Genomic DNA, 22,669 nt, shown 5'->3' on the forward strand with positions numbered 1-22,669 from the left:
AGTTCTATTCTCAATGCCTCGTACACTCGATCTGATTAGCAGACAACGGTCGGCACGACACCCTCAGACCACTACCAAATCCTCTGAGAAATCATGCATTCATAGGATGCCTGACCTGACAATTTTCATTATATCTGTAGTGACCCATGGAGAAGGGGCTACTGCACTTTTATTTGCAATGGTGAGATCTTGTGAGGGAGGCGAAGGTCGATTAGGCACAAGAGTGGAAGTGACTGTTGTTAGTGACTCTTACCAATAGTATCAGTGTTTCCATGTTTCACTAGCAACCAAAGGATTCCATTACAGATCCCGCAGCCCAGACATTCCTGAGGCAGCTTGAGATGCTGGGGGGCCAGCTGAGCACTACATTCAAGCCACTGCCTAGGTGCAGAATGGGACAATGGGCAAACAGACAATAGCTATCTCCAGGTGGTGAAGTAAGTGACATTCCAAACAAGCAACTCAGCTGTCAAGGCCCAGTCAGCTCCTCGACTGTACTTGTTCCTAAAAGCACCTAAAATAAAATGGAATAGAAAGCCACTTCCATATTTAACTGAGGGCCTGTAAAGTTAACAGAAGAGAATGAACTGAAGACTAGGAAACCAAAGTTCTTATCTTCTGGGACTTTGTTTAGAGAGTGAAGGAGAAGCCACTGCCTGAGGGGTTTTGGGGACTGAAGGAAGAGGACATGCAATGCCAAGCAGGAGCATGAAGACGCTGCTGCTGTCACAAAGCAAAGTGACCTTTTGGTTAACAAATAAAGAAGTTTCAATAGTTTCACCATGAGACAATCGGAGCTGTTCTCCAAGTCAGAGCTGCTAACTGCAGAATATTGTAGGCTAAAATGACAAATATAATCAAAATTTCCAATTTGCAAGACCAGAGACACACAGGGATTAAGATAGATAATTTAATTAATAAAAGCAGAGGAATCTATAATTAGCAATCACAATTTCATTAGGAATTTTCACCAAAAGAAATAAGTCTGCTGTACGCTCTTTTGAAGGATCACTTTCTTTAGGGTGCCTTTCTTCAGGTCTGTGTTCAATTTCTGTTATGTTGCAAATTTGAGATTTTTAGTCAATAGTCATTTTTAAAAGAACAAATTTTTGTTTTTCTTTCATCAATGCACTTACTGCGTAAGTAGATTGCTACTCAAGAGTGATGTATTGTGGGGAAAAAGCAACAGGGAGGAAAACCAGAGCATTACCAAGTGCATTTTCAAGAGCTAAGACCCAGTGATCATTTGTATTAATGAAAAGGATTAAATGTGCTAGAAATAATCATCAATAGGGAGTGACATGTAAGTAAGTAAAACCTCTTGTGCTTTCTTTGGTTTATCAACTGAATTAAATACTCAACCACTGCTGAAATTGGAGTGTGTGAGATGAGAACTCCTCAGAGAACTCTTGGTCCTGCTTTGAGCAGGGGGTTGGACTGGATGGCCTCCTGAGGTCCCTTCCAACCCTGATATTCTGTGATTCTAAGCCTATATACCCTAGGTGCCTAAATCAAGAGCACCTTATGAAATAACAAAAGTTTTAAGAAGAAAGAGCCTGGCTCTACACACATTAAGGTCAATGAGAGTTTTGGGCCCCAGGGACTTAACGTCTTTTTGTTCTACCATGTCAGCAATTTCTGGGAAAAAACACATCTTCCTTTTTGGAACACTTGACTTCCACTCTGTACTGAAGAAAGAACTTTGTCGGGCTGTTAACTGGAATCCAGTACTTTGTTACGATGAAACCATTCCATCAGAGAGAATTTATGAAGTATCGCACGGCCTCAAAAGCAAGGCAAGAGGAGCAGTATGTGCCAAAACAGCCTACCACGGCTTAAATATTTCAGAGAAGACTTGAAAGCAACCAAATTTAACATATAACTCACAGTGTGTATCACTCAGAAACAGCTGTAAGTCATCACAAATATTCGTGGGGACCTTAGCTTAGTGTATATAAGTTTACCAAGGGGGTTGGAAAACCTTAAACTTGTGACACAGCTCTGAGTCACAAGGCTCCAAAATGTTTCTTTCAAGATTCTTGAAAACAGGTTTCCCATGGTATAAATTATCAGTGCATCTACTGTATATAAAAGGTTGCACTGTAATGCAGTCTTAAAGTTGTCTTTATTACAGATGTCGCACAATGTATATTTTTTATCTGAATCATTTTGTTCACTTTACCAGAAGGTCAAGCTTTCAACAGTCTATCATTTCCAGACCTTTTCTCCATAGAAAACTTTCTACAAACTTGTTTCTGAGCTTAATTTTAAGTTGTTCTGGTGATAAAACAAAATATCAATGCAGTTCTGAGAAGAATGGCTTCATTACAATAAATGTAACCAATAATTTTGAGTTGCAAGTATCTGTCTCTTCAATTTTCCTCTCATCTAATCTGAGAATACTAGTTTAGTGGGCTGAAGGAGCTAAAATTATTATCCAGCTAGATGACATGCAGTACAATTCAGCATTTCAGAAGTTAGAAAGCCAGGCATTAGCAAGAAACTACTCCATTTTTCTTTAAGGGGCTCAACATCTTCACCTTTTCCTAAGGAGTTTTTCAATAGACGGCATGTGTCTTTAATACCTGCACTAATTATACAGCAGCCAAGAATTGCTCAGAAGGTGCCATTTGTCTATTGTCTCAGTAACAGAGGATTGTAAAACTTGGTCAGAATATATAGTTACGCAATAGCATTCTGGTCTATCAGGTACAGATTTATGTTCTTTAATAATTAATCACAGAAAGGCTAAAAATGTCACCGATGAACAGAACAGCGTCAAGAAGCTATTGTGGTCTTTTGGAAGAATATGCTGTGTGACTAGTTAAGGAATGTCAGCGATGCTGTACATGCATAGTTTGTAAGCACTTTGGATCCTTCAGGACACAATGGGTAGCAGAAACAGTTATTTGTAAGTGTTACATTCACTCTTACCTTCCTGTCGGCTCCGCTTGGTGCACAGAAGACATACTCCAGCTGGAAGACGATTGCGAATGCTGGGTGACGGACCATCTCGGTCAAACGAATGCGGCTTCTCAAAACCAGAGCTTGACCTACCATGCTGCGTTAGAATGTAACAGAACCACAGATTAAATGGGGGCTGTTTATTATAGTCCTGCAGAAATTAGCTTCCAGCTGATTCATTCCAGCTGCATCCCTTGCTGGTGCTCTGTTGGTACTGCGTGGCATTGAGCACAGGTCTGGAAATGATTATAAGTTATTTGTATTGTGCAAGCATCTAGGAGCCCGGGCCAGGGACCAGGACTCCATGGCGCTAGGTGCTGTACAAACACAGAACAAAATGATGGTCCCTCCCCCAAAGGTCTTACAATCTAAGAGCAAACCTGATACAGACCGTGGGAAAGTGCTTCTAGAGTTACTTCTACGATGAGTTCAATTAATTCACTGACATTTTAACAGCAAAGGCTTTGTAAAGCCCAAAGAACATGGCTCAACTGTACTAGGCCCACCACCACAAGCCCCTGGGAAACATTCTTCTCTCGAACACCCAGACTTGTTGTTGGGGGTTGTTCCACCTCAAAAACACCATGGGCCTTTTTAAGAAAAGGACAAGTCGTTCAGAGCCCTGCTGACCCATAGCGACATGGGTTGGACAGGACCTGAATCTGCAAACTCCTCAGCTCCCTCTGGAGATAGGAAGGTGCTCAACGCCAGGCAGGATGGGGCCCAGAGCTGGGTAATGAGCTTTCTCCCTCAGCCCTGCCCATTTTCCAATTCTGATTGCTCAGAGCTGAAATCCAGGGAGGGCAGGCAGGAAGGCCGTCTGATGCTCTAGCCCTGTGGACTGCAGCCCATCTGCCACTGACAAGAGAAGTGACATGGAGCACCACAGGGCAGCCAAAAGCAGCAGAAACCAGCCACTCCTCAGCTGTTACTCGTCCTTTCACTTCATACCTGGGTTTCGCGCTGAGGTCTTGTTTCCTGTGGAAGCTGGCTGAGCGCCCCCGAGCCACCTCGGCCTCTGGCACCACCACCACCACCTGAGGTGTCTGAACGAAGCATAAGCCATTGTGGACCCCGATGTGCAGCCGCCGTTCCTGAATGAGAACTTCGCTCCCGTCCACTGTGGAGCTATCCTGGGAAACGGGCCAATTTCACCACGGTTACATCACAGGCTGAAATAACAGTGCTGCAGAAGCTGCTCCTTCATTACGGCTGGAGCAGGCCTGATCCTCCATGGCCCCAGCCCCAGCCCCATCTCTGCTGGGAGAAGCTGGGCTGACCATTGCATTGACATTGCATCCCAGTCTAGGGATGAGCTACACACTTCATAGGTGGTGCTCAGCTCCTGCCTCCCAAATCTAGCCAGTGGGGACTCCCCATAATGGCCTTGGAGAAGTGTACCTCTCCTTTTTAACATGGTTAAGCATGCAAGTAGTGCTATTCACATCCCTGGGACTACTCCTGTGCTTAAATTTAAGCACATGCTTAAGTACTTCGATGGATCAGGGCTGAAGTGCTTGGCGAGATTAAAGCCCTCAGATGGGAGATGGCACAATACGACATGGAGCAGAGCCCTGCAAATCCATTTTCTTTTGTGAGTTATGTTTGCTCTTTTCCTGGTTCTCATGCCTCTAGCCAATGAAGGGGCATTTGGAAGATCAGGAAGGAAAATTTAGGCAATTAATCAAAAAGACATAAAAATGGAACCTGCCCCAGAGTGATTGCTAGATATTAAAGTGTTTTATCTTAACAGAAAATCCACAGCAAATATGACAAACAAACAAGGATTTTCCTCCCGGTCATTATTGCTTACTAAATTATATGATATTTGAAAATGAACATTAAACCTTAAAGTTCCTTTATCTTCCCATTAATCAAAACAAGTTGACCAAACTGCAACCTATTAGTGTTTGAATATTCCAAACATAAACCACGGAGGACAGCTTTCTGATGATCAAAAAGAAAACCAAGAAATAAAATGCTAAAACGTAATAAAATTACTTTCATGGTAGAAAATTAGCACGCTGTCCCTAAAGCAATCTTGCGCTAGTGCCATTTTTATAAATGTGTCTATTCTATACAAAAACAAAGCAACAGCCTTACTGTACTTTCTCCTTAAAACTAAAATAATCGCCTGTTTTTTGTGTCTCTCATTTTAGAAAGTTTCCAAAATAATGTTGTAGAAAAAAACAAAAGTACAGTTGCTGTTGCAAAATACCCAACCAAAAAAAAAAAAACCCCCCAGGCCCACTGCTAATTTTCAACCTTTCACATTCCTCCTCGACTAGGACGGGGTAAGTGGTAAATCACTGTCGTGTAAGATGAGCACAGATAGAGGACAATGCAGTTCATCGTGCAAACATGCAATTTTTTTGCTTCTCTGGTCATTAGGGATTTCTTTTCAATCATGGAGGGACAATAGTACAGAGAACTGGAAGCACTGCAGAAACAGCTCCTCTTTTGGCCGGTGGTATTTTATTATTTCATGAAAAATGGCTGTGTGTTAAGTCCCTGAATAATTATTTTAAACACTGAATCAGGAACTTGTACCTAATCCCTCCTTTTTAGCTACCTGGGGCTTTAATAATAGGATTGTGACTGCAGGGATTTATATCACAAATGCTGTGTGATAACATCAGCGGTAGGCGATGCCAATACCATGCCCAGTGAACTGCTGACTTAGCCAGAAATAATATTTATCCCAAAACTGGCAGCTACACATGCATATCTTCTACCTGTGTTACCTCCAAATACTGCAGGGCTTAGGTATTTGCACAAACCCCACACTGATTCAGCTATTCAGGGCAAAGGCTTCTTCAGTACAAGTCCTGTCCATTGTCTGGCTACAGAGTCTGAGACCCGTCGTATCAAGACTAGCCATTGCAGACAGATAAAGTGGCACCTGCTCACCTTAACAAATGGGAGAGTATGCCAGAGAAGGACATGCCAGCGCTCACTAACTCTCATTTATTGCGAATGCATCTGACGGAGAATCTCTGTCTTGTTGCTGAAGATTCCTGGGCCAGATACCATGACTGAAGCAAGGCTGGGGCAGATCATTACAGGGTTGGGAGTATGAGAGAGCGCCCGGAGGCTTTAGAAAATTGTTATGGCAATTCACCAGGCAGTGCTTCTTGCCCTTGGCCAGTACTGAGCCAGTGCCTCGCCTTCGGGCTAAAGGGAGGTTGGTGCAGTCTTTGGGAAAAGATGTAAGACCCAGGTCTTGCTGTCTGTGGTCATTACATTTCCTAAGGTGCTTCTCATGAGTATAGGGAAATTACTCTCTGAATCCTGGCCAGGTTCTCACTTGGCCAATCATATGGCAGCTCCCTACACAAGCCTTCAGTTAGATAAGGTATTCTGCACACCTTGCGCTGAACTGTTGTGTAGTGTGGCTTTGCACGGTTAAACAGCTACCACATTTCATCCCAGAGCTTGCACTTCTATGGTAGGCAAAGTGATTCATAGAGATGGTTTATTCAATTGCTAGGAAAGCTATTAATATGCATCTTGAAGAAAACCACCCTATCAATGTCAGTCTATTAGCATGATAAAAATGCCGAGATGATAAAGGAAAAGGAGGACTTGTGGCACCTTAGAGACTAACAAATTTATTTGAGCATAAGCTTTCGTGAGCTACAGCTCACTTCATTGGAATGCATCCGACGAAGTGAGCTGTAGCTCACGAAAGCTTATGCTCAAATAAATTGGTTAGTCTCTAAGGTGCCACAAGTCCTCCTTTTCTTTTTGCGAATACAGACTAACCCGGCTGCTACTCTGAAACCTGTCAAGATGATAAAGGAGTTATTAGTGTTGCCATGATATTTACAGTACCTTAAGTAAACGCTCACTGTTGAGTAAATCCAGCAGCTCTTCCTCAAACTTTTCTAATGAAGGGTACAAATGAATGGACAGCTTATCCAAGTACCATGTGACTGATTTCATGAGGTGGGGTTTTCGAAAGAAATCATCTGAAAAGACATCCAGCCATATGTTACACTGCAGTCACCCAAATATGGCCTTGATAGTCAATCCCATTCTCTGACCAAAGCAGAGAATACAGCTGAAATACGTGGTACTCACAGGGAACTCACAATAATAAGCCCTCATCTTTCCACAGCTAAAATTAATAAACAAATGCTAACTTTGGGAGAAGTCTATTTTCTCCTTCAGAATGCCTCCAGAAACAAATTCGACAATCTAGTCACTAAAAGAAAGTAGATTATAAAGGCAAAGGAACATCTGTTACCTCTTCAGCTCAGTTTCTTTTCACGTCTTATACTCTTCTCCAACCAGAAAGAAAGCCAGCTGTACTCCTCCTCCTATTACATCTGCTGTGAAGCATCCTGAGTCTAACACACTAGGAAAGCCAACAGGTCAGCCCGATAATTTAACTGGTACCAATGTGGGGAGCCCCAAGTCCACAACAGATTCAATTATCCCTAGGCACCCGCTTGAGAGAGCGAGCGCACCACACAGCAATTTGAGGAGAAGATGCCTATTCAAGCGCCAGCATGAGCTGCAATGGGCGGAATGCACTTGCAGTTGCATATTCAAGGAAAGGACAATAGGGGAATATGTGACAGTCAAAAATATTGGGGGTGGAAGAATAAGCCCTTCTTGTTTCCTGGACTAGCCCCTTCCTGGGTTATTTACTTCCCCACCCAGCTGCATCACCACTTTTCTAAATGCACAAGGCAACTCCTTCTAAAAATGAAATCTACGTTCCGATCCAGAACAGCCAACGAGCAAGAACAGTATAAGGACGACATAAACCGAATACAGCCCTCCACTGCCCATCTCTCTCCTGACTTCTGTTGTTCTAGCAAGTCACGGTATCACTAGAGTCCTCTTTAGCCCAAGATACCCATACACAAGAGGCTGGAATCGTATGGCTCAGACCTGCTCCATGAATCCAGACTGACTTTAAGCAGAGTATTTATTGCAGCAGCACGCAAAGAGTTTCGAGCCAGAGAGCAGTGAAGTAGTGGATGTTTAAGAGAACCTGGGAGAATTACTCTGACCAACCCCCTCAACTTTGCTGGCAGTAGCAGGAGTGGGGAACATACTGGAGTCCTTTAAATAGGAAGGCACACACATGCTTTAGATAACCCAGACCAACAGCTACTCTGTTGTACAGAATTACATTTCACTTACCAAGACTACCTGGGGGGAAATGCTGGAAAGGATAAACCCAACTCTAAACTGCGCAAATTCTCTGAGTGCAGAGTGGTAGAATGATAACAGCAGATTTAGAGATTTTTGCACGGCAGGGCTCGGAAGGAAAACTGAAACTGAGTGACCCCATACTCTACTTTGTTTTGGCTGCACTCTGCTAATGGGCAGAGAGCCGAACTAGGCTCGGTGATGATGAAAGGCATGGGTTGAACCGAGGGCCACAGAAACGGCATGAAATATGAAGATATATAGAAGAAACAGTTAAAAATGGAACAGCCAGTCTCTAGCATTGACAATTGCAACCATGACCTTTCCAAGCACCTAACCAAACAGACCAAGGTTTCATGCAAATTTAGAAATTCAGAGATCACTGCTAGATTAAATATGCAAATAGATAAATAATGAACCATTTATTTATGCATAAGTATTTCCATGGATCTTGGTACTGCAGGGTCCCACCAAGTCCACCATTTCCTAGTTATTACTGATATTATTTTAAGCCACATATACATATCCCTATGGCAAGTATTCTGAACTCCAGCTGTTTTATTTTAATCAAAGCTGAGTTGTTTTCTCTTGCCCTAAAAATACAAGACGAAGCAAGTCACAATGCTGATCACTGCCAAGGCTGCCAGTCATTCCACCTTGCAGGAACTGGAGGGGCTGCAAGTTTTGGGAAGTGGAAGCAAAAATTAAGGAGTAGGAACACCTTCCTTAAGAGCTTTTTCCACAGAAAGGCACCTAAGATTTTATCCTCCTCCACATGACTCACAGTTGAGCATTAACAAACCTACACTACGTACTTAAAAGCAAAACCTGAAGTCTATAAAGTGCCTAACAATAGAATTCAATAATACAACATCTCAGGGCTAGTCAGAGCTGCAGGAGCCTTGAGGAATGAGGGAGTTCATATCAAATTAGTGCTAGTGAAGCTAGAATCTGCCTTAATTTGATTTTAGAAACCAAATATATCTTCCCGATTTCATTTACTCTGTTATCTGAAGATTCAGTCTATCAAATTATAGGGTATGTTTTGTTTAAACTGCCCATTTAAAACCAATTTCAACAACCCTGTTCCTTTATGTCCAGCTTTCAAGCAGTACTTATTGCTTAGTTCTTTAGCTTAAGGCAGGGGAGGGGAGAAGAGCAGAAAGAAGCGAAACTTATTAACTTTTCAGGACAAAGCTTTTCTTGACAACCAAACAGCAGGAAATCACTAGCATTGTTTTAGTTAAGTTGTTAGGCTTTTAAAAATGAATTAACTAACTGAAAGCAAAGAGGTGACAGGGAATAGGCAGGATGAACAGCTCCATGCTTGTGTATTGGTGGGCGACTTGGTAATAACACTGCTACATTTATACTGAAGTCAGATGTTTACAAATATCCCTGACTAACCTTATTCAGGGCCCCAATTCAGCCAGGAACTTAAGCACATGCCTAACTTTAAGCATGTGAGTAGCCTCACTGAAAGAATGACTGAATTAAATTAAGTTAATTGAAAGTCAAGATGTTAAAGGCAATAGCAAGGATTTCCAGGGGATTACTCGCAGGTTTAAAGTTAGGTATATGCTTAAGTACCTTGCTGATTTGGAGTCAGAGAGTGGTTGTAGCTCTCATCATTGTCTTCCGTCTGAAAACTGCTTCACTTTTCACTGCTCATCGAATTCGGAGGCCACCGCCGGCAGGCTGCAGCTGATCAGCCTCCGGTTTCCAAAGGCTGAAGACTGTATGAGTGTTACTGCAAGGGGCTGCGTATTGGGAAGGTGTATGGAACTCAGCTGGACTTTCCCTTACAACACATCTAATTGACGTGCCCTTACTGCAGCTGAGCCGTATGTAGGTGAGCCGTGGAGATACACAGCCCCGTGTGATCATCCGGTGTCTGGAAGGAGGATGCTGAGTGCACTTCCTTATCAGCAATCAAAGAACCATTCTTCCTCTGCATGACGGTTAGTGTCCATTTCCCCTGCCACACTGTACCTACCCTGTATACCCGAGCAGCTGATTTAGGGCTACCAGGGAAAACAAAGAGGAGCAGGACGCAGCGAGCTGAATTTTCCCTGCAAGGTACCTCTGAGACTATCAATGTATTGGCTTGATTGTTTGTTCTGCCAGTTGTTTGACTGGTAGCTGAATTTGCAAGTAAAACCCAGCAGGTAGATTGGTACGGCTTTGTGTGACTGTCATGCCTAACATGCAGTTCCCCCCGTCTGCCACAAGATGGGACTGATGCTCTGCAGCTAGAGCCAGATCTCAGTGGATGTATAAGTATACTGGGCTATACATTGAGGAAATCATCTGAAGATGCAGGAAAATGACGTCTCCCTCCCGCTGGCAAGAGCGAGGAGCTCCGAAATCTGAGCAATGGGAGAGAATGGAGAAGAAAATCCTTTGGAGACATGCATGACGAAGCGTGGCTCTACTCCAGCTTTTCAGATGACTGGCTATTTACTAGCCACAGTCAATGCACTCACAAGGCCAGCTGGCATCTCCGGAGCTGTATAATTGCAACCACGTCATTGTCAAGCTCTGCATGGGGTGGCTGCGGTTCTTGCAGGGGGCTCCTTTGCTCTGGAGATCTCACAGTTTCTGACAACGTGATGGCTGTGTCCTCAAGGAGAGGCATCCACAGGAGTTATTATTAGAAGGTTCTTCTAAGCAGAGGGAGTCACCACTGAAGAACTGATGATCTTGTCCTTAGCTCTTAACTTTTCCGAATCACATGGATTTAGCCACCAAGCCACCACTAAATGTAGAGCTCTGAAAATTCATGAGTAAAGATTAGTAAGGTTTTGGTGTATCAGAATCACATCCCGCTGCCCTTGCCAAATCTCCACTTATCCAGAACAATGCCATGAACAAGGATGTCTTTACAGCTTTCATCAAAGTTCTCTCTTAAGACTCCACTAACTGACTGACTACTTAAAGCGTCCATCATTCATCTAGAGCAGTTTCCCAGGAAGAGAAGCAATTAGCAAAAAAAGGGGATTAGATTGAAATGATTCTGTGTCCCCTTTAAGGATTAAAGATACAAACTGTTGTGATTAAATTTGTATGAAAAGAAAAATTCCAAAGAATGTACAAAATACTTCCAAGATATTTAACCTCAAAGAAACATAACTAGAGAGAGGCAATTGGAGCCTGAAACTAGAGAGGAACACTTTAAGTTAGACATTAGGAAACCTTTTCTTTTCCCAATAAGAGCAAGTAGCCAGTGGAGTAGATTCCACAAGCACCATTCATAGCTGTTGAGGCCCAAAGCGAACTTTATGATCATGTAGACTGACTTCCTTCACAACACAGGCTGAAGAACCTCCCCCACTAATTTCTGCATCAAACCCATAATTTCTGGTGGCGCTAGAGTAGATCTTTCAGGAAGATAACCAGTCTTGGATTTTGCATCACTTGCAGTCTTTAAACCATCACGTCCCCAGGAATCCAAGCTGGTCCAATGGTTAAATACAACCATTAACATTCCATCAACTGGGTAGATCAGATACTTGGAAGAAACTGTCCTTTGAAATCCCAGGTTCAGAGGGAGACCCCAGCCCCACAATAGTTCTGGTCCTTTTAGTCAGGCATCTGTAAAAGCAAAGCTCGGCATGCTGCCTGGGAACAAGGATGTTATTTCAAATAAGCGAAGCCACTGTTTCCGTTGACGTCATTTTGCTGGGTTGCTGGGTGTTCCCCCTGAGGTTTCAGATTAGCACAGATTAATATACCTGAGCTTTTGGGAGTGAGCTTTACACCACCAGATCGTGGTTTTTTTCTTTTTTTCCCCAAAGAACAATTCATTCTCTTCAAAGCTTCACAGTGGGGTTTCTCTTAAATTACAAATGCTGTTAAGCTACATATTTCATTGCTACTGTAAATATTTGAGTGTTATATAGTCCTGCTTCCAGGCACTGGAGAGCTGGGTTGGGCTCAATGTCAAATGGTCAAGCTTATTCAGCTCCCAGTGGATGTTTCAGGTTTTAAGAAATGAGATAATTTACGAAAAGGGGATGAATGGCTGGCTCTCCCTGCTAGCCTTTTATTTTCTCTGACCTTAATTCCCTTTGGCACTTTTTTCACCATACCATTTCATCCCCTTCTCCTTAAGAACAACTTGAGGTATGTCTCCAACAATTTACACACTTTGCTTCAGTCTGCTCTCAGGGTAATTTATTCCATGTATTCAAAACCCTTTGCATGAAGCAATTTAAACCAAATTCCTCATTTACTCCGGAGTGCCTTCTCTTCATTATTATTATTAATGTGCAGTGCAGTAGCACCAAGGGGTCTCAAACACCTTGCTAAGTGCTGTCTCTGCAAAAGACATGTGTTGACCAGAAGACTCCAACAATACTATGGGGGGGGGGGGGGACAATTTCTCTACTACTTTCATGTGCTACATTGATGAAGGAGGGAATATATCTAGAGGTGAAAGCAGGGGACTGTGAACAGGGAATACTGGGTTCTAATTCTTCCTCTGACACTATCACTTCACTTCTCTAATGCCTCTATTTACCCAGCTGAAAATGAGGATGATATTTACCTATTTCATAGAGAGACAGAGTCTCAGCTAATTAATATCTGTACAGAGCTTTGAATCTGCTGATGAAAGGTGTGACATACATTCAGAGAATCGTCATTTCTCGTCACATCCACAATTGCACTTGCTTTCCCTTTTCCTGTAGATCCGTTTAGCCATCTCTGTGCTAACATTTAAAACACACTAGGACAAACTCATCCCTAGCCTCGTTCCCATGACTTCAGAGCTGATTCACCAGGGATGAGATTAGCCCAGAGTTAGGTGATTTATCCAGCACGCCCCCGTGGTTTTGTTCTCTCTGTGGAGGAGACAGATGCTAGCAGATGATTCATTCCCAGAAGTGGCACCTGATGCCGTGTGGATGTTACGTCTGGGGCTGCTCTATGTTTAGGCTGTTGATGGGCTTTTTTTTGGCTTCTGAACAGCATATTCTGTTAACTATGTTTATGCCTCTTTGACTTTGCTGTATTAATGGGCTGTAATACAGGATGATATCAAGCCATATGATTGACCCACATGGACACCTGAGCTCTCCCATTTCTCTCTCAAAAATTTCCCACGACTGATCTTATCCTCTTATTGTTATTCTATCTTCCCTTCCCCCCAACCCCCATTAAAAGAAGAGGCAGAGCAGTTTGGTTTATTTTCTTTCGTGCCATTCTCAGCGGCTTTTCAGGAAGGCTAATGCCAAAGAGGTGGGTCTTAAATCTTTCCCTGAAAGCCATCAGACTTTCATCCTCAGCTCCTGGGGCAGGCAGTCCTCAGCGCACTGGCTGGCTGCTGAAAGGCTCTGTTCCCAGTCCTACTGTGATCAGCCTCTCTAGTGAGAGTTCCTTTGTCCCGGAGGAGATCTCTCTGGGTATACAGTACATTTCTTTCAGTAGAATGCCCGTTCCAGTTTCCATCAATTCGATAACAATTGGTCTCTGTGCCACATCACTCCTGGCCCATCTCTGCTCTGTAACTGTGTTTGTTGTCAGTACAGATCCACAAAAAGCAAGATGCACAGACTGAGAACTAAAAAGGAAAATGAAAACTAAACATCTATGGACATTAATATCTAAGGCGTCTTTTACCTACAGGCCTGTTCTGCAGTCCTCACTCACCTAAACAGTCCCACTAGTTAACATAACTATTACCATGATGAAGGGATGCATGACAACCCCTCATGTGTATTTAGTCACAATCAGCGCTATCTTCACTCCCAACACTTGGACCAGCAGTCCAGGTAAAGTGCCAATAAAGGACACGGCTTTAAGAAGTAGCAATAAACATAAGATCTTGTTGTAAATTCATGAAGAACTCAGGTACACTGTAAACTATCAGGTCTTATTTATTTGCCAATGATTTCCCCATATAATTCATAATGAAATAACATAACTTGGTCCAATAAAACCAGCACAGATTCTGCCTTGCTCAGACAGACATCAGCAACTCAAGCAGATGTCGGTTCGTAAAAACTGGCTGAGCAAGTCCAGTGTTCGATCAGCAAACTATGAAATGTTATTGCAGTGTCTCTATTTACCAGCAGCGGATACACTGGACCAGTGAGACATGAATAATTGATCGTGCTGTTTGTTAGCAGGCTTGGTTACCACAGTCAACGCAGAGCTCATGTTCCTTGCAGCCAGAGGGAAGTTGCATGAAAAGGATTCTGGCAGGAACACGTGCTGTCTGTCTGGTGTGGGTTTATGTCTCTGGGTCACAACCACTCCCTTCTTGGCTGAGATTCCAGAGGCACTAACAGAAGGAGAAACTAGATTTGTGACCCTTATTGATGGTGCGTTAGCCTCTGTCCTGACAACTGGCAGGTCAAAGAGACTGAAACTGGCTCAGATTATCTCCCCCAGACACATGAATGTGGATCTCCACCCACAACCCCCTTCCAACATGGAAGGAGGCAAGCCCAGCTGCTTATATGGCACCATGCCCTGGGCCACATGCACAGGGGAAGGTGGGTGAGGGAGAGTGGGCAGGGCAGAGATCGGGCTACACACAGTCCCCCTCTCCTGCCCAATGGAGTCTCAGTGAAAAATTAGAGGCCAGGGTTGTATTACCTTTTCGGCAGAGCCCTAGCATGTGGGGCCCAGGCACTGGAGTGGCAAGGAGCGTCCAAAAGCGCCATGCTGATGGGGGAGCACACAAGCGACACTGATCCAGACCCGGAGCAGAGACGCAAGACTCTGAGCAGATGGCTCTGACCTCCCAGAGTACCTGGGGGCATTCATGGAGTTTGGCTGCATCCCGTGGCCTATCCGTGGGAAGGTTGGCAAACCGCACTCCCACCCCCAACAGAAGAGGGGGCAGACCGGGACGGGATCCCACAGAAACTTATCCAGGGATAGTCCAGGCTTTCATTATCACGTGCTAGTGACAATAAACGCGTCCCAATCGCACTGTAGTTTAGCATTTTACAAGGGAACTCTCCCTAACCTCCTCATTTACTGGAAAGGGGCTACCACTGACGAAAACGTAGAACACTGTGTACACAAAGCTGCAGCCTTTCCGAACAGCAAAACACCACGTGTCCATAAAAACCCACCTTCAGTTTAAAACCCACAGGAAACCCAAGGAAATGTCCACCGGGGGGGGGCCACACACAGGCTGTGGAAGAGCAGGCACAACGGACTCGTCTGCAAGTTGTTTTATGAGCCATCGACAAGGTTGGCTGCACCTCAGCAAAGAGCTGAGTCACAGTGATTCGTGCTCAGATGGCCATTGAGAGAGAGAGTTTACGTGAAAATCCTGCTTCCTTTGTTTATTTCTCAGAAGAGGGGTCGCTGTCGTTCTTTTGCGGGTGAGCACGACATTTTCACGGCTAGATTTCTCATTTATAATCCCTAATTATTGGCACTTACAACAGCAGCAGTGCGTCACACACTCGGCGTTGCAGGCACTGCTTGCATCTATTTGGCGCCTTGGCAATTGATGCACTGCGTTAGCAGAGGAAAGCAAACGCTTTTGCGATAAGGCCACATTCACCTAGAAATCCCTTCTCACTGAAAACACCCAGACGAGCACATTATATGCCATACACAGGAGTCTCTAAATTATGACCCCCTGGAAAACACTCCGCTTTATTTAACAGCAGCGACCCGACTTTTCGCTTCCGCTTCCCCTTCAAAGTAACAGTAGTGGGGGGAGAAAACTATAACATTTCCCTCATGGTCTCCCTTCCGCCTTCCGCGCTGGTACTATTCCTCCGGGTGACAAGGAAACGTATGTCTTTGTCTGCTAGGCTGTGCCAGGCATTTCTTGTGCCCCACATCTGGTACCTGGTGTATTTAGCAGGAGCACACTAGTTGTGTTGTAATGAGAAGCAGCTGGTGCATTTGGAAGCTCAGGTTTGACCACAAACCAGCAACAGAAGATGTGCGTAAACTTAAAATGGGTGGGTCTGAATCTCCTCTGGCTCACATCAGCATGAGCCCATTGGCCTTCATGGAGCTGCTCCCATTTTGTGAGAGTGCAGTGGCTGGGAGAATCAGGCCCTATAAATAAATAAATTTGTACCATGCAGTGCTTTCTGGGCACCAGATGTTCTGCAATAATCCCTCCCCAATCCCCTTCAGCATCCCCTTCCCTTCTCTCCATTCCCACAGCCCCTCGCCCACTCCCTGATCGGGGGACCAGAGGTCGGCCGGTCTCTTCCCATCCCACAATGGTCACACTGGCTGGCGTGTGTTTCAGATCTCCCTCCGGTAATAACTGATGGGTGGAGAAGGCCTGGGGCCTGTCTCAGAGAGCTCACAGAGCTTTGCTCTGCCAGTAAGATAAAGTCCAGCTGAACCCCCAGATCTGGCAGGCCAAGGCCATAATAATACAAATGCTCACAAATCTATAAGCAGGGAAAGTCCAGAGTAACTCATGAGCACTGTAGCTTGGTATGTACTATGCCAACCTTACTGTCCTGTGGTCTGATTACACATGCAGGAATCAGAATGGAAGGATCCCTTACTTGTTTCTCCATGTGTTAGCAGCAAGCCAGGAATTTTCTGCAGCCCAGACACCAGCATATTCTCAGGGAAGAGGTGATACATGGTCTCGAGGGGCGGGTGTGGCCTTAAGGTGTACTGAAGGTGAGTGTTCTCTATCACCATCATGTGTTTATTCTCTAAAGAGGGGAAAACGTTATGCAATATCTGAAAACATAGAGAGACAGACTTATAATGGTGCTACCCGTTGGAGAAGCTGATCGAATTAAGGTATCAATACATGCGCACTTTATCAGCAATGTAAAACCTGTTTTTAAAACGTCTGTTTTCTTCATAAATGAATAGGCAGTCTCTTCAGGCTTAGCTTTGTTAAGAGTTCTGGGCTTACAAATCCTCACACTGCAACTTCAGGGTAAGTGAAAACAATGCCCAGTCTCTCGAAGATTATGATTAAGCAACTTAAAATTACTTGGATCTACTCTCATTCAGCTGTGAAGAAGAAAGAAGAAAATCCATCCCTTCTTCAATAGCACTGCAACTAAATGCTCTTGTTTAGGTTGTTCCTTAATCTTGTGTGTTCTATTCAAGTCCCCATCTAGACATATCTTCAAAAGACCAGCATCTGAGTCCCATTCAGAAAAGAACAGGGCCTGCACACAGCTGATCTTGGGTGCATTATGATATGTCTGTGCCATTTTAGTTCACAGTGAAAGGCAAAATCTTAATCCATAACAGCTGGCAAAGGCTCCCTGGGACACTTGTTTTTAATTGAACTTCCCTAAACTTCTTGTGCTAACTTTGCTCCCTCTTCGTCGTACAGCATGAGATGGGAATAGTGAAACTGGCTGCATCTCCTGCTGTTTCACTGCACGCACTCAGAAGAGCGACCCTTTTATCTTTCTGCTGCACATCCTTGTATCGTGAGTGATTCATTCGGTGGAGGTTCGGTTTCCCCTCAGGAACTGAAATGCAGGAACCAGTGGTACACACCCTGATACCCGGCATCTCCCAAGTGCTTTCAGCAGTCTAGCAATGGTCTCTGCTCTCAAGCTGCTGAGAGGTATTTGCTACTCATGGGCTTCTCTCACTGAACATTACAGCAGCCCCAACGCAAACTGGGAAAACGAGAGCGCTTTCTTTAAAAAATAAACTAACTCCTTCCGAGGTGATACACTACAGCTGCCTCTAGTGGCTGGATCCTGAGCACTTGGATACTCACCTGCAGGTTATTCCTCTTAGACTGCAATAAACACAAGCCATCTTCTCCGGGGAAGGCTTCAATACGGAGACAGCTTTCCAATGGGCAGCCACAGCTGAACTAGTGTTCATCATTTTTCAGACATGGTTATTGACCAGCATCACCAGGCAATCACAGCACCTATTTCTGCCACTTACCACCGAGGCTCAGTCCCTGCATTAGTGGACATGTATTTGCTTTGTTTGCTAGTATGGTGAGTATTGTTTTCCTTGCTAGGAAAGAAAACAGTTTCTAGAAATGACCTTTCACAAAGATCCCTATCCTGGGCAAAAGATGCTACCTAGCTTCTAACTCAGGAAAACAAATCTGACAAGTCTTTGTGGAACAGCAACCAAGCCTTAGCTACGAAGTTTTGTTTCAGTTACATTTTGCTTTTGAAAGCAACTTGAAATCCACCCCCTTGCCCATTTCCTTTGGGCAAGCTGTAGAATAAGTTACTCAAAATTTGCTAAAACTGCTCAGTATATTTCTCTGAATGGTCAGTTTTAGAGGTGGGCCAAAACCATAGCCATGTATTCAAATCCACATTGGCTCCCCACATTTTGACAGCCTGTGTAAGTTCAGCTAAATGAACCAAGAACCAAAACACCTCCTAGGTTTGAATCCGCAAAATAAAAACCTACCAAACGAGGTTTTTCAAAATTAAAATTACCCCTGGTTTAACCTGCTCTGATTATGTGTGCACGTTCTCCCCCGTTTCTAGCAGCAGATATTGGAGTCACGCTGTTATCATTACTATCCTATTACTGAAAACTCCCATGCATCCCTGATATTTGAAAAAAGAAAGCATGTGTCTGACTAGCACAGTAGAAAGTGGAAATACAATGCAAATTCTTCCACTGACTCGAATGGGCACTGGATTGGACTCTTCATCTCTGCAAACAGGAAACCAGCCTGGTGGAAGGATACAGGGCACTGGAGAGCTTGTGGAAAAAATGGTCTTTAAAAGCAAAACTGGTGAAAGTGCAACTGACCCTCCTTCCTGCTTCCGCTTCTGGAACATCCCGAAGGTTTCTCAGGGCAAACGACCACCACCCAGCTTTGCTACAGTTCGTTAGCAAATTCAGTACCAACCTTCAGGAAAACAGTGCACAAAGGGACAAGAGCCAGGCATGTTCAGAAAGACAAGGTCCTTGTTACACGCTTTACAAGGCAGCTTGCTCTTATATTTAATATTTTATAGTGCACTTTTCCTGCTCTGTGGGCTGTGTTCCATCAATACGTATATATCAATAATTGAAGCCCATTTGTGTTTATCGGCTGTGTCAGGTTTTCTTGCCAGTATCCACAGAGGCACCTTTTTCCATACATTGCCCATCTTTCACCTCTCCCTGCCTGTACAGATATCCAGTCTGGGCCTGAGTGAGCCAGTTCGCTGAGTGCTGAGCTCTGCTAGGGCCATCTAGCCCTCTCTCTTACAGAAGTGGGAATTAGATGTACCCCTGTGGTACACAGAACTATTGACACCACTGATACGTGGTCTTCCTCCAGCTCAGACAGGACATTTGGCACTAGAAAGGACAGCTTGTGAGCCCATTTTCCAGGCAAAGGAAAGAGAATCCCTTCTTCTTCCTTCACGACAGCTTTCTGCTTAGCTTTAGCTATCCATGTTTTCAGTCTGGTTCTTTCCAACTTAAATCGTGGGGTGGCTCACCTCAGTGTCTCTGTAGCAGGCTGCCCACTGCCAGGTATGAGAGAGAGATTCAACTCCTGGGCTCACTCACCCATTCTCCTGGATGTGGCACACTCAGAGAACTCCTCCTGCCCTATAGCTGACACATGGGTGACCTAGGAGCTCTGTAGATCAGCCCCCACTGGAGCTGCTATGGTGCAGGATTAAGTCTGAGAGGGAGACATGGTCGGGGAATCCTCCATTGCAGACTAGAAAATGCAAACTTACAGTCTAGAGGTGAATTTGCATGGCAGAGGCATGCATCAAGCTAGATACAGACTCACTGCCATGTAAAATACCTATAAAATACTGAGAAAGGCTGGGTGGGGTTTAGTGGGCAGATTGTTTGATACACTGTGCTCTGGGATCATTCTGCCTTCCCCAGCAGATGCGTCAAGGCTATTATTTGCTTGTTGAGAACTGACAACGGTCTTGGTGCTGTACAAGACCCTAAATGCAGACTCCATGCCCCAAAGAGCTTAAAAATCCTGCAGAGACTCTCATCCAGTTAACTTTATTCACGTCAAGCAGAGCCAACAGGACGACTCACGTGTGCTAAATTGAGTCCGTGTGGAAGTCTCTGCGGGATCAGGGCCTAGCCAGTGGACATGCTGTCATGGGACGGGATTTGATTGATGCAGCAGAAATTAAGCCCCTTTTCTCCTTACGCCCCAGAAATGGGCCCCTGCATGAAAGACAGCCGTTAACAATGTTGCAGAGCACATTGTTGAGGCTGCCGGTAGCCCCAGCTATGACAAAGAGCCTTGGGGTGCTGCCAACCCCACTGCCCATAAGCAATAACTGGCCCTGGCCTCGAACAGCCTGGCATACAGCACAGGGGCATTTCACAGCAACCATCCAGCACCCTTGTCTTCCGGGCTTTTCTTCTGATCCATTTTGGGTGGCTAACCCCGAACCTGAGCAGCCAAAAGCTTGACACACTAACACAGAAAACAGCCAATGCTACATTCAGCAAACAAATACGCAGACGTGTTACTGACCAGCCCGGGAAGAAAGTCAAGTAGAAAGCAGTTCTATGTGCTCTTACGTTCCATTGGGTCCTGGAGGAGGGGGTGCAGGAGCGCTCGCGGTGTCCCATGATACAGCTTGAGCCTAGATTTAAAGAGGAGCACAAACCAAACATGGCCGTTTAGATGGCTATATTCCAAAGTGAATTTCCCACAATGGTTCTGTTGATCAATACACAGCAACCCCCTGTTCCAGTCCCGTGAACTCTCCGCCAGCAGACTGGTCTCCTTAGAGCCTTGAGTAGCAAAGGAGGGCAGTTGACTGAGATGCCAGGTCCTTTGCTTCAGGTTGATTCCCCAGGGAGGGGACATAGATATTCCCTTGAAAACCTCCCTGGTTTGAGAAGCTTCCCCAGTGGCAATGGCTGGTGGGGAGGCAGGATCCAGTGTACAATAGGCGTTACACTGGGTATTTACAGGGAGTTTGACAATGTCAGCGTGACAAAGTGAAGCAGCCACCAGGAAAGGGTTCAGAGAGCCTGGCCTACTGCGTGGTGGGGGGGATACGTAAGGAAGAGGAAGCAGGCCTGGCGGGAGAGTGTCTCCTCTTTCCCCTGGCTGGCAAGGACGGTGGGCGACTGACCTGCTTTATTTTTGGTTATTTATGTCTTTCATGCCCCAAGTGTTGGGTGTGGTAGCCCTCCCCTTCCCAGGAGCAAACTCAGCTTATAGTCAGCCGGGCTTCAAGAGCTTAAAGGCAGAAAGAGCTGCCTTCCGCTGGCCCTGGAAAGGGGGGCTTGGCTGAGTCAAGGCTGTGAACTCTGCACACATGCGGGACAACACATGGGCATCGCTTGCTGGGTTACAAATCCAGCAGCTGACCTCACCCAACCTGCCACCTCAGGCCTGTCAGCTGAGGTGAATAAAGGCCCAGCCACAAGCCACCAGGGCAGCTGTAGTCCATGCAATTTTCATATATGTAGCCAAGAGTGGAAAAGGCTCAACCCAAACCTGTTTAAAGTATGTATATGACCCCCCATGAGCAATGTATCCTCATATGCTCTAGTTATCCCCATTTTAGATATGGGGAAACTGAAAGACAGAGAGAAAAAATGACTTGCCCAAGTTCACACAGGCAGTCTGTGGTGAAGCAGGGTCTCCAGGTCCCAGGCTAGTGGCCTAATCACGGGACCATCCTTCCTCTCTAAATGGAGAGCAATAATTCCATGTTGCCATAGAAACCTGATTCCACCTTATAAAATGCTACAGTGACTCGCAAGTCCCGCTGTCCCTTGCAGCCGGCAACACCTACTCTCCGTCCTTTGTGGCCACATCAGTTGGTTCTGACTTGCTGTTGAACAGGTGCAGAATTCCAAACCCACAAGACAGATCCTGGTGGGTCCCTTCTCGCTTCTTGGCCGCAGCCACCACTTCTACCACCGCGACGATGCTGGGGTGGTTTAAAGATGTGTGAAAATAAATGGTCTGGGGGAGGAGGGAGAGAAAGAACATGGCAGATTTTAGACCTGGGTGGAGTAGCTATTAGCAGCTGAATGTATATTACAGTTGGAGAGTAAGGTCCAGGTATATTCAAAATGAATAGCCAGAAAAACGGGCAGACAGTGAAATGTAGCAGTCTGCAGAATAATCTCCAATAGGAACTGATGGAAGCTCCATTGCAAATGATCCCGGGGGTCTGGGAGGGTAACTAACAGTAATCGTTCATCCCCCACACACTGTATCACTAGGGAATATTTTTTAAAGGGATCCTACTAGAAAGTGTAGAGTTCTTGGGGCCGGTTTACCAATGGGACTTCGTCTCCTTATGTCTGCGCAATACCTAGCACATTTTGGGTACCACTGTAAAAAGAAGAAGAAAAAAATCTAACCTTCAGGTCAGGTCAATTCCCTCCTACGAAGAATTAGCCTAAGAGCTGGGACTGCAAGAGAAATCTGCAGTCTGTTAGTGTCTATTATCACCCACTCATTTTACTGGATAGCCGGTCTGTGCCTCTGAATGCCTTTACCTCTCCAGTGTAGATCCATGATCTGGCCACCTTGATGCTGGACTATTGCAAATATGCTCTGTCTAGAGAACGACCCTGCAGGTCGTCCAGAAACTACAGCTGGTTGAACAGACAGGAGCCTGCTGGGATCCCA

The 22,669-nt window shown here is 45.0% G+C and overlaps 1 protein-coding gene across 10 annotated transcripts in view; it reads right to left on the reverse strand.

Annotated features, from left to right (window-relative positions):
* The window catches only part of NPHP4 (nephrocystin 4), a 103,656-nt gene that overhangs the window by 61,107 nt on the left and 19,880 nt on the right, over positions 1-22,669 (reverse strand). For 7 of the 10 annotated variants that reach the window (XM_074975123.1, XM_074975120.1, XM_074975118.1 and 4 more), the window contains 6 exons: positions 21,822-21,994; positions 20,590-20,654; positions 16,635-16,790; positions 6,799-6,935; positions 3,916-4,097; positions 2,935-3,061 (listed from right to left, as the gene is read on the reverse strand). In XM_074975123.1, the coding sequence (XP_074831224.1) occupies positions 2,935-3,061; positions 3,916-4,097; positions 6,799-6,935; positions 16,635-16,790; positions 20,590-20,654; positions 21,822-21,994 (840 nt within the window). Of the gene's footprint in view, positions 1-2,934; positions 3,062-3,915; positions 4,098-6,798; positions 6,936-9,720; positions 10,051-10,126; positions 10,772-16,634; positions 16,791-20,589; positions 20,655-21,821; positions 21,995-22,669 lie in introns of those variants that run through there. The other 3 variants (XM_074975121.1, XM_074975125.1, XM_074975124.1) reach the window with 3 other exon arrangements.

This window comes from Natator depressus, chromosome 18 (genome assembly GCF_965152275.1).
Source record: "Natator depressus isolate rNatDep1 chromosome 18, rNatDep2.hap1, whole genome shotgun sequence".
Classification (NCBI taxonomy): Eukaryota; Metazoa; Chordata; order Testudines; family Cheloniidae; genus Natator; species Natator depressus.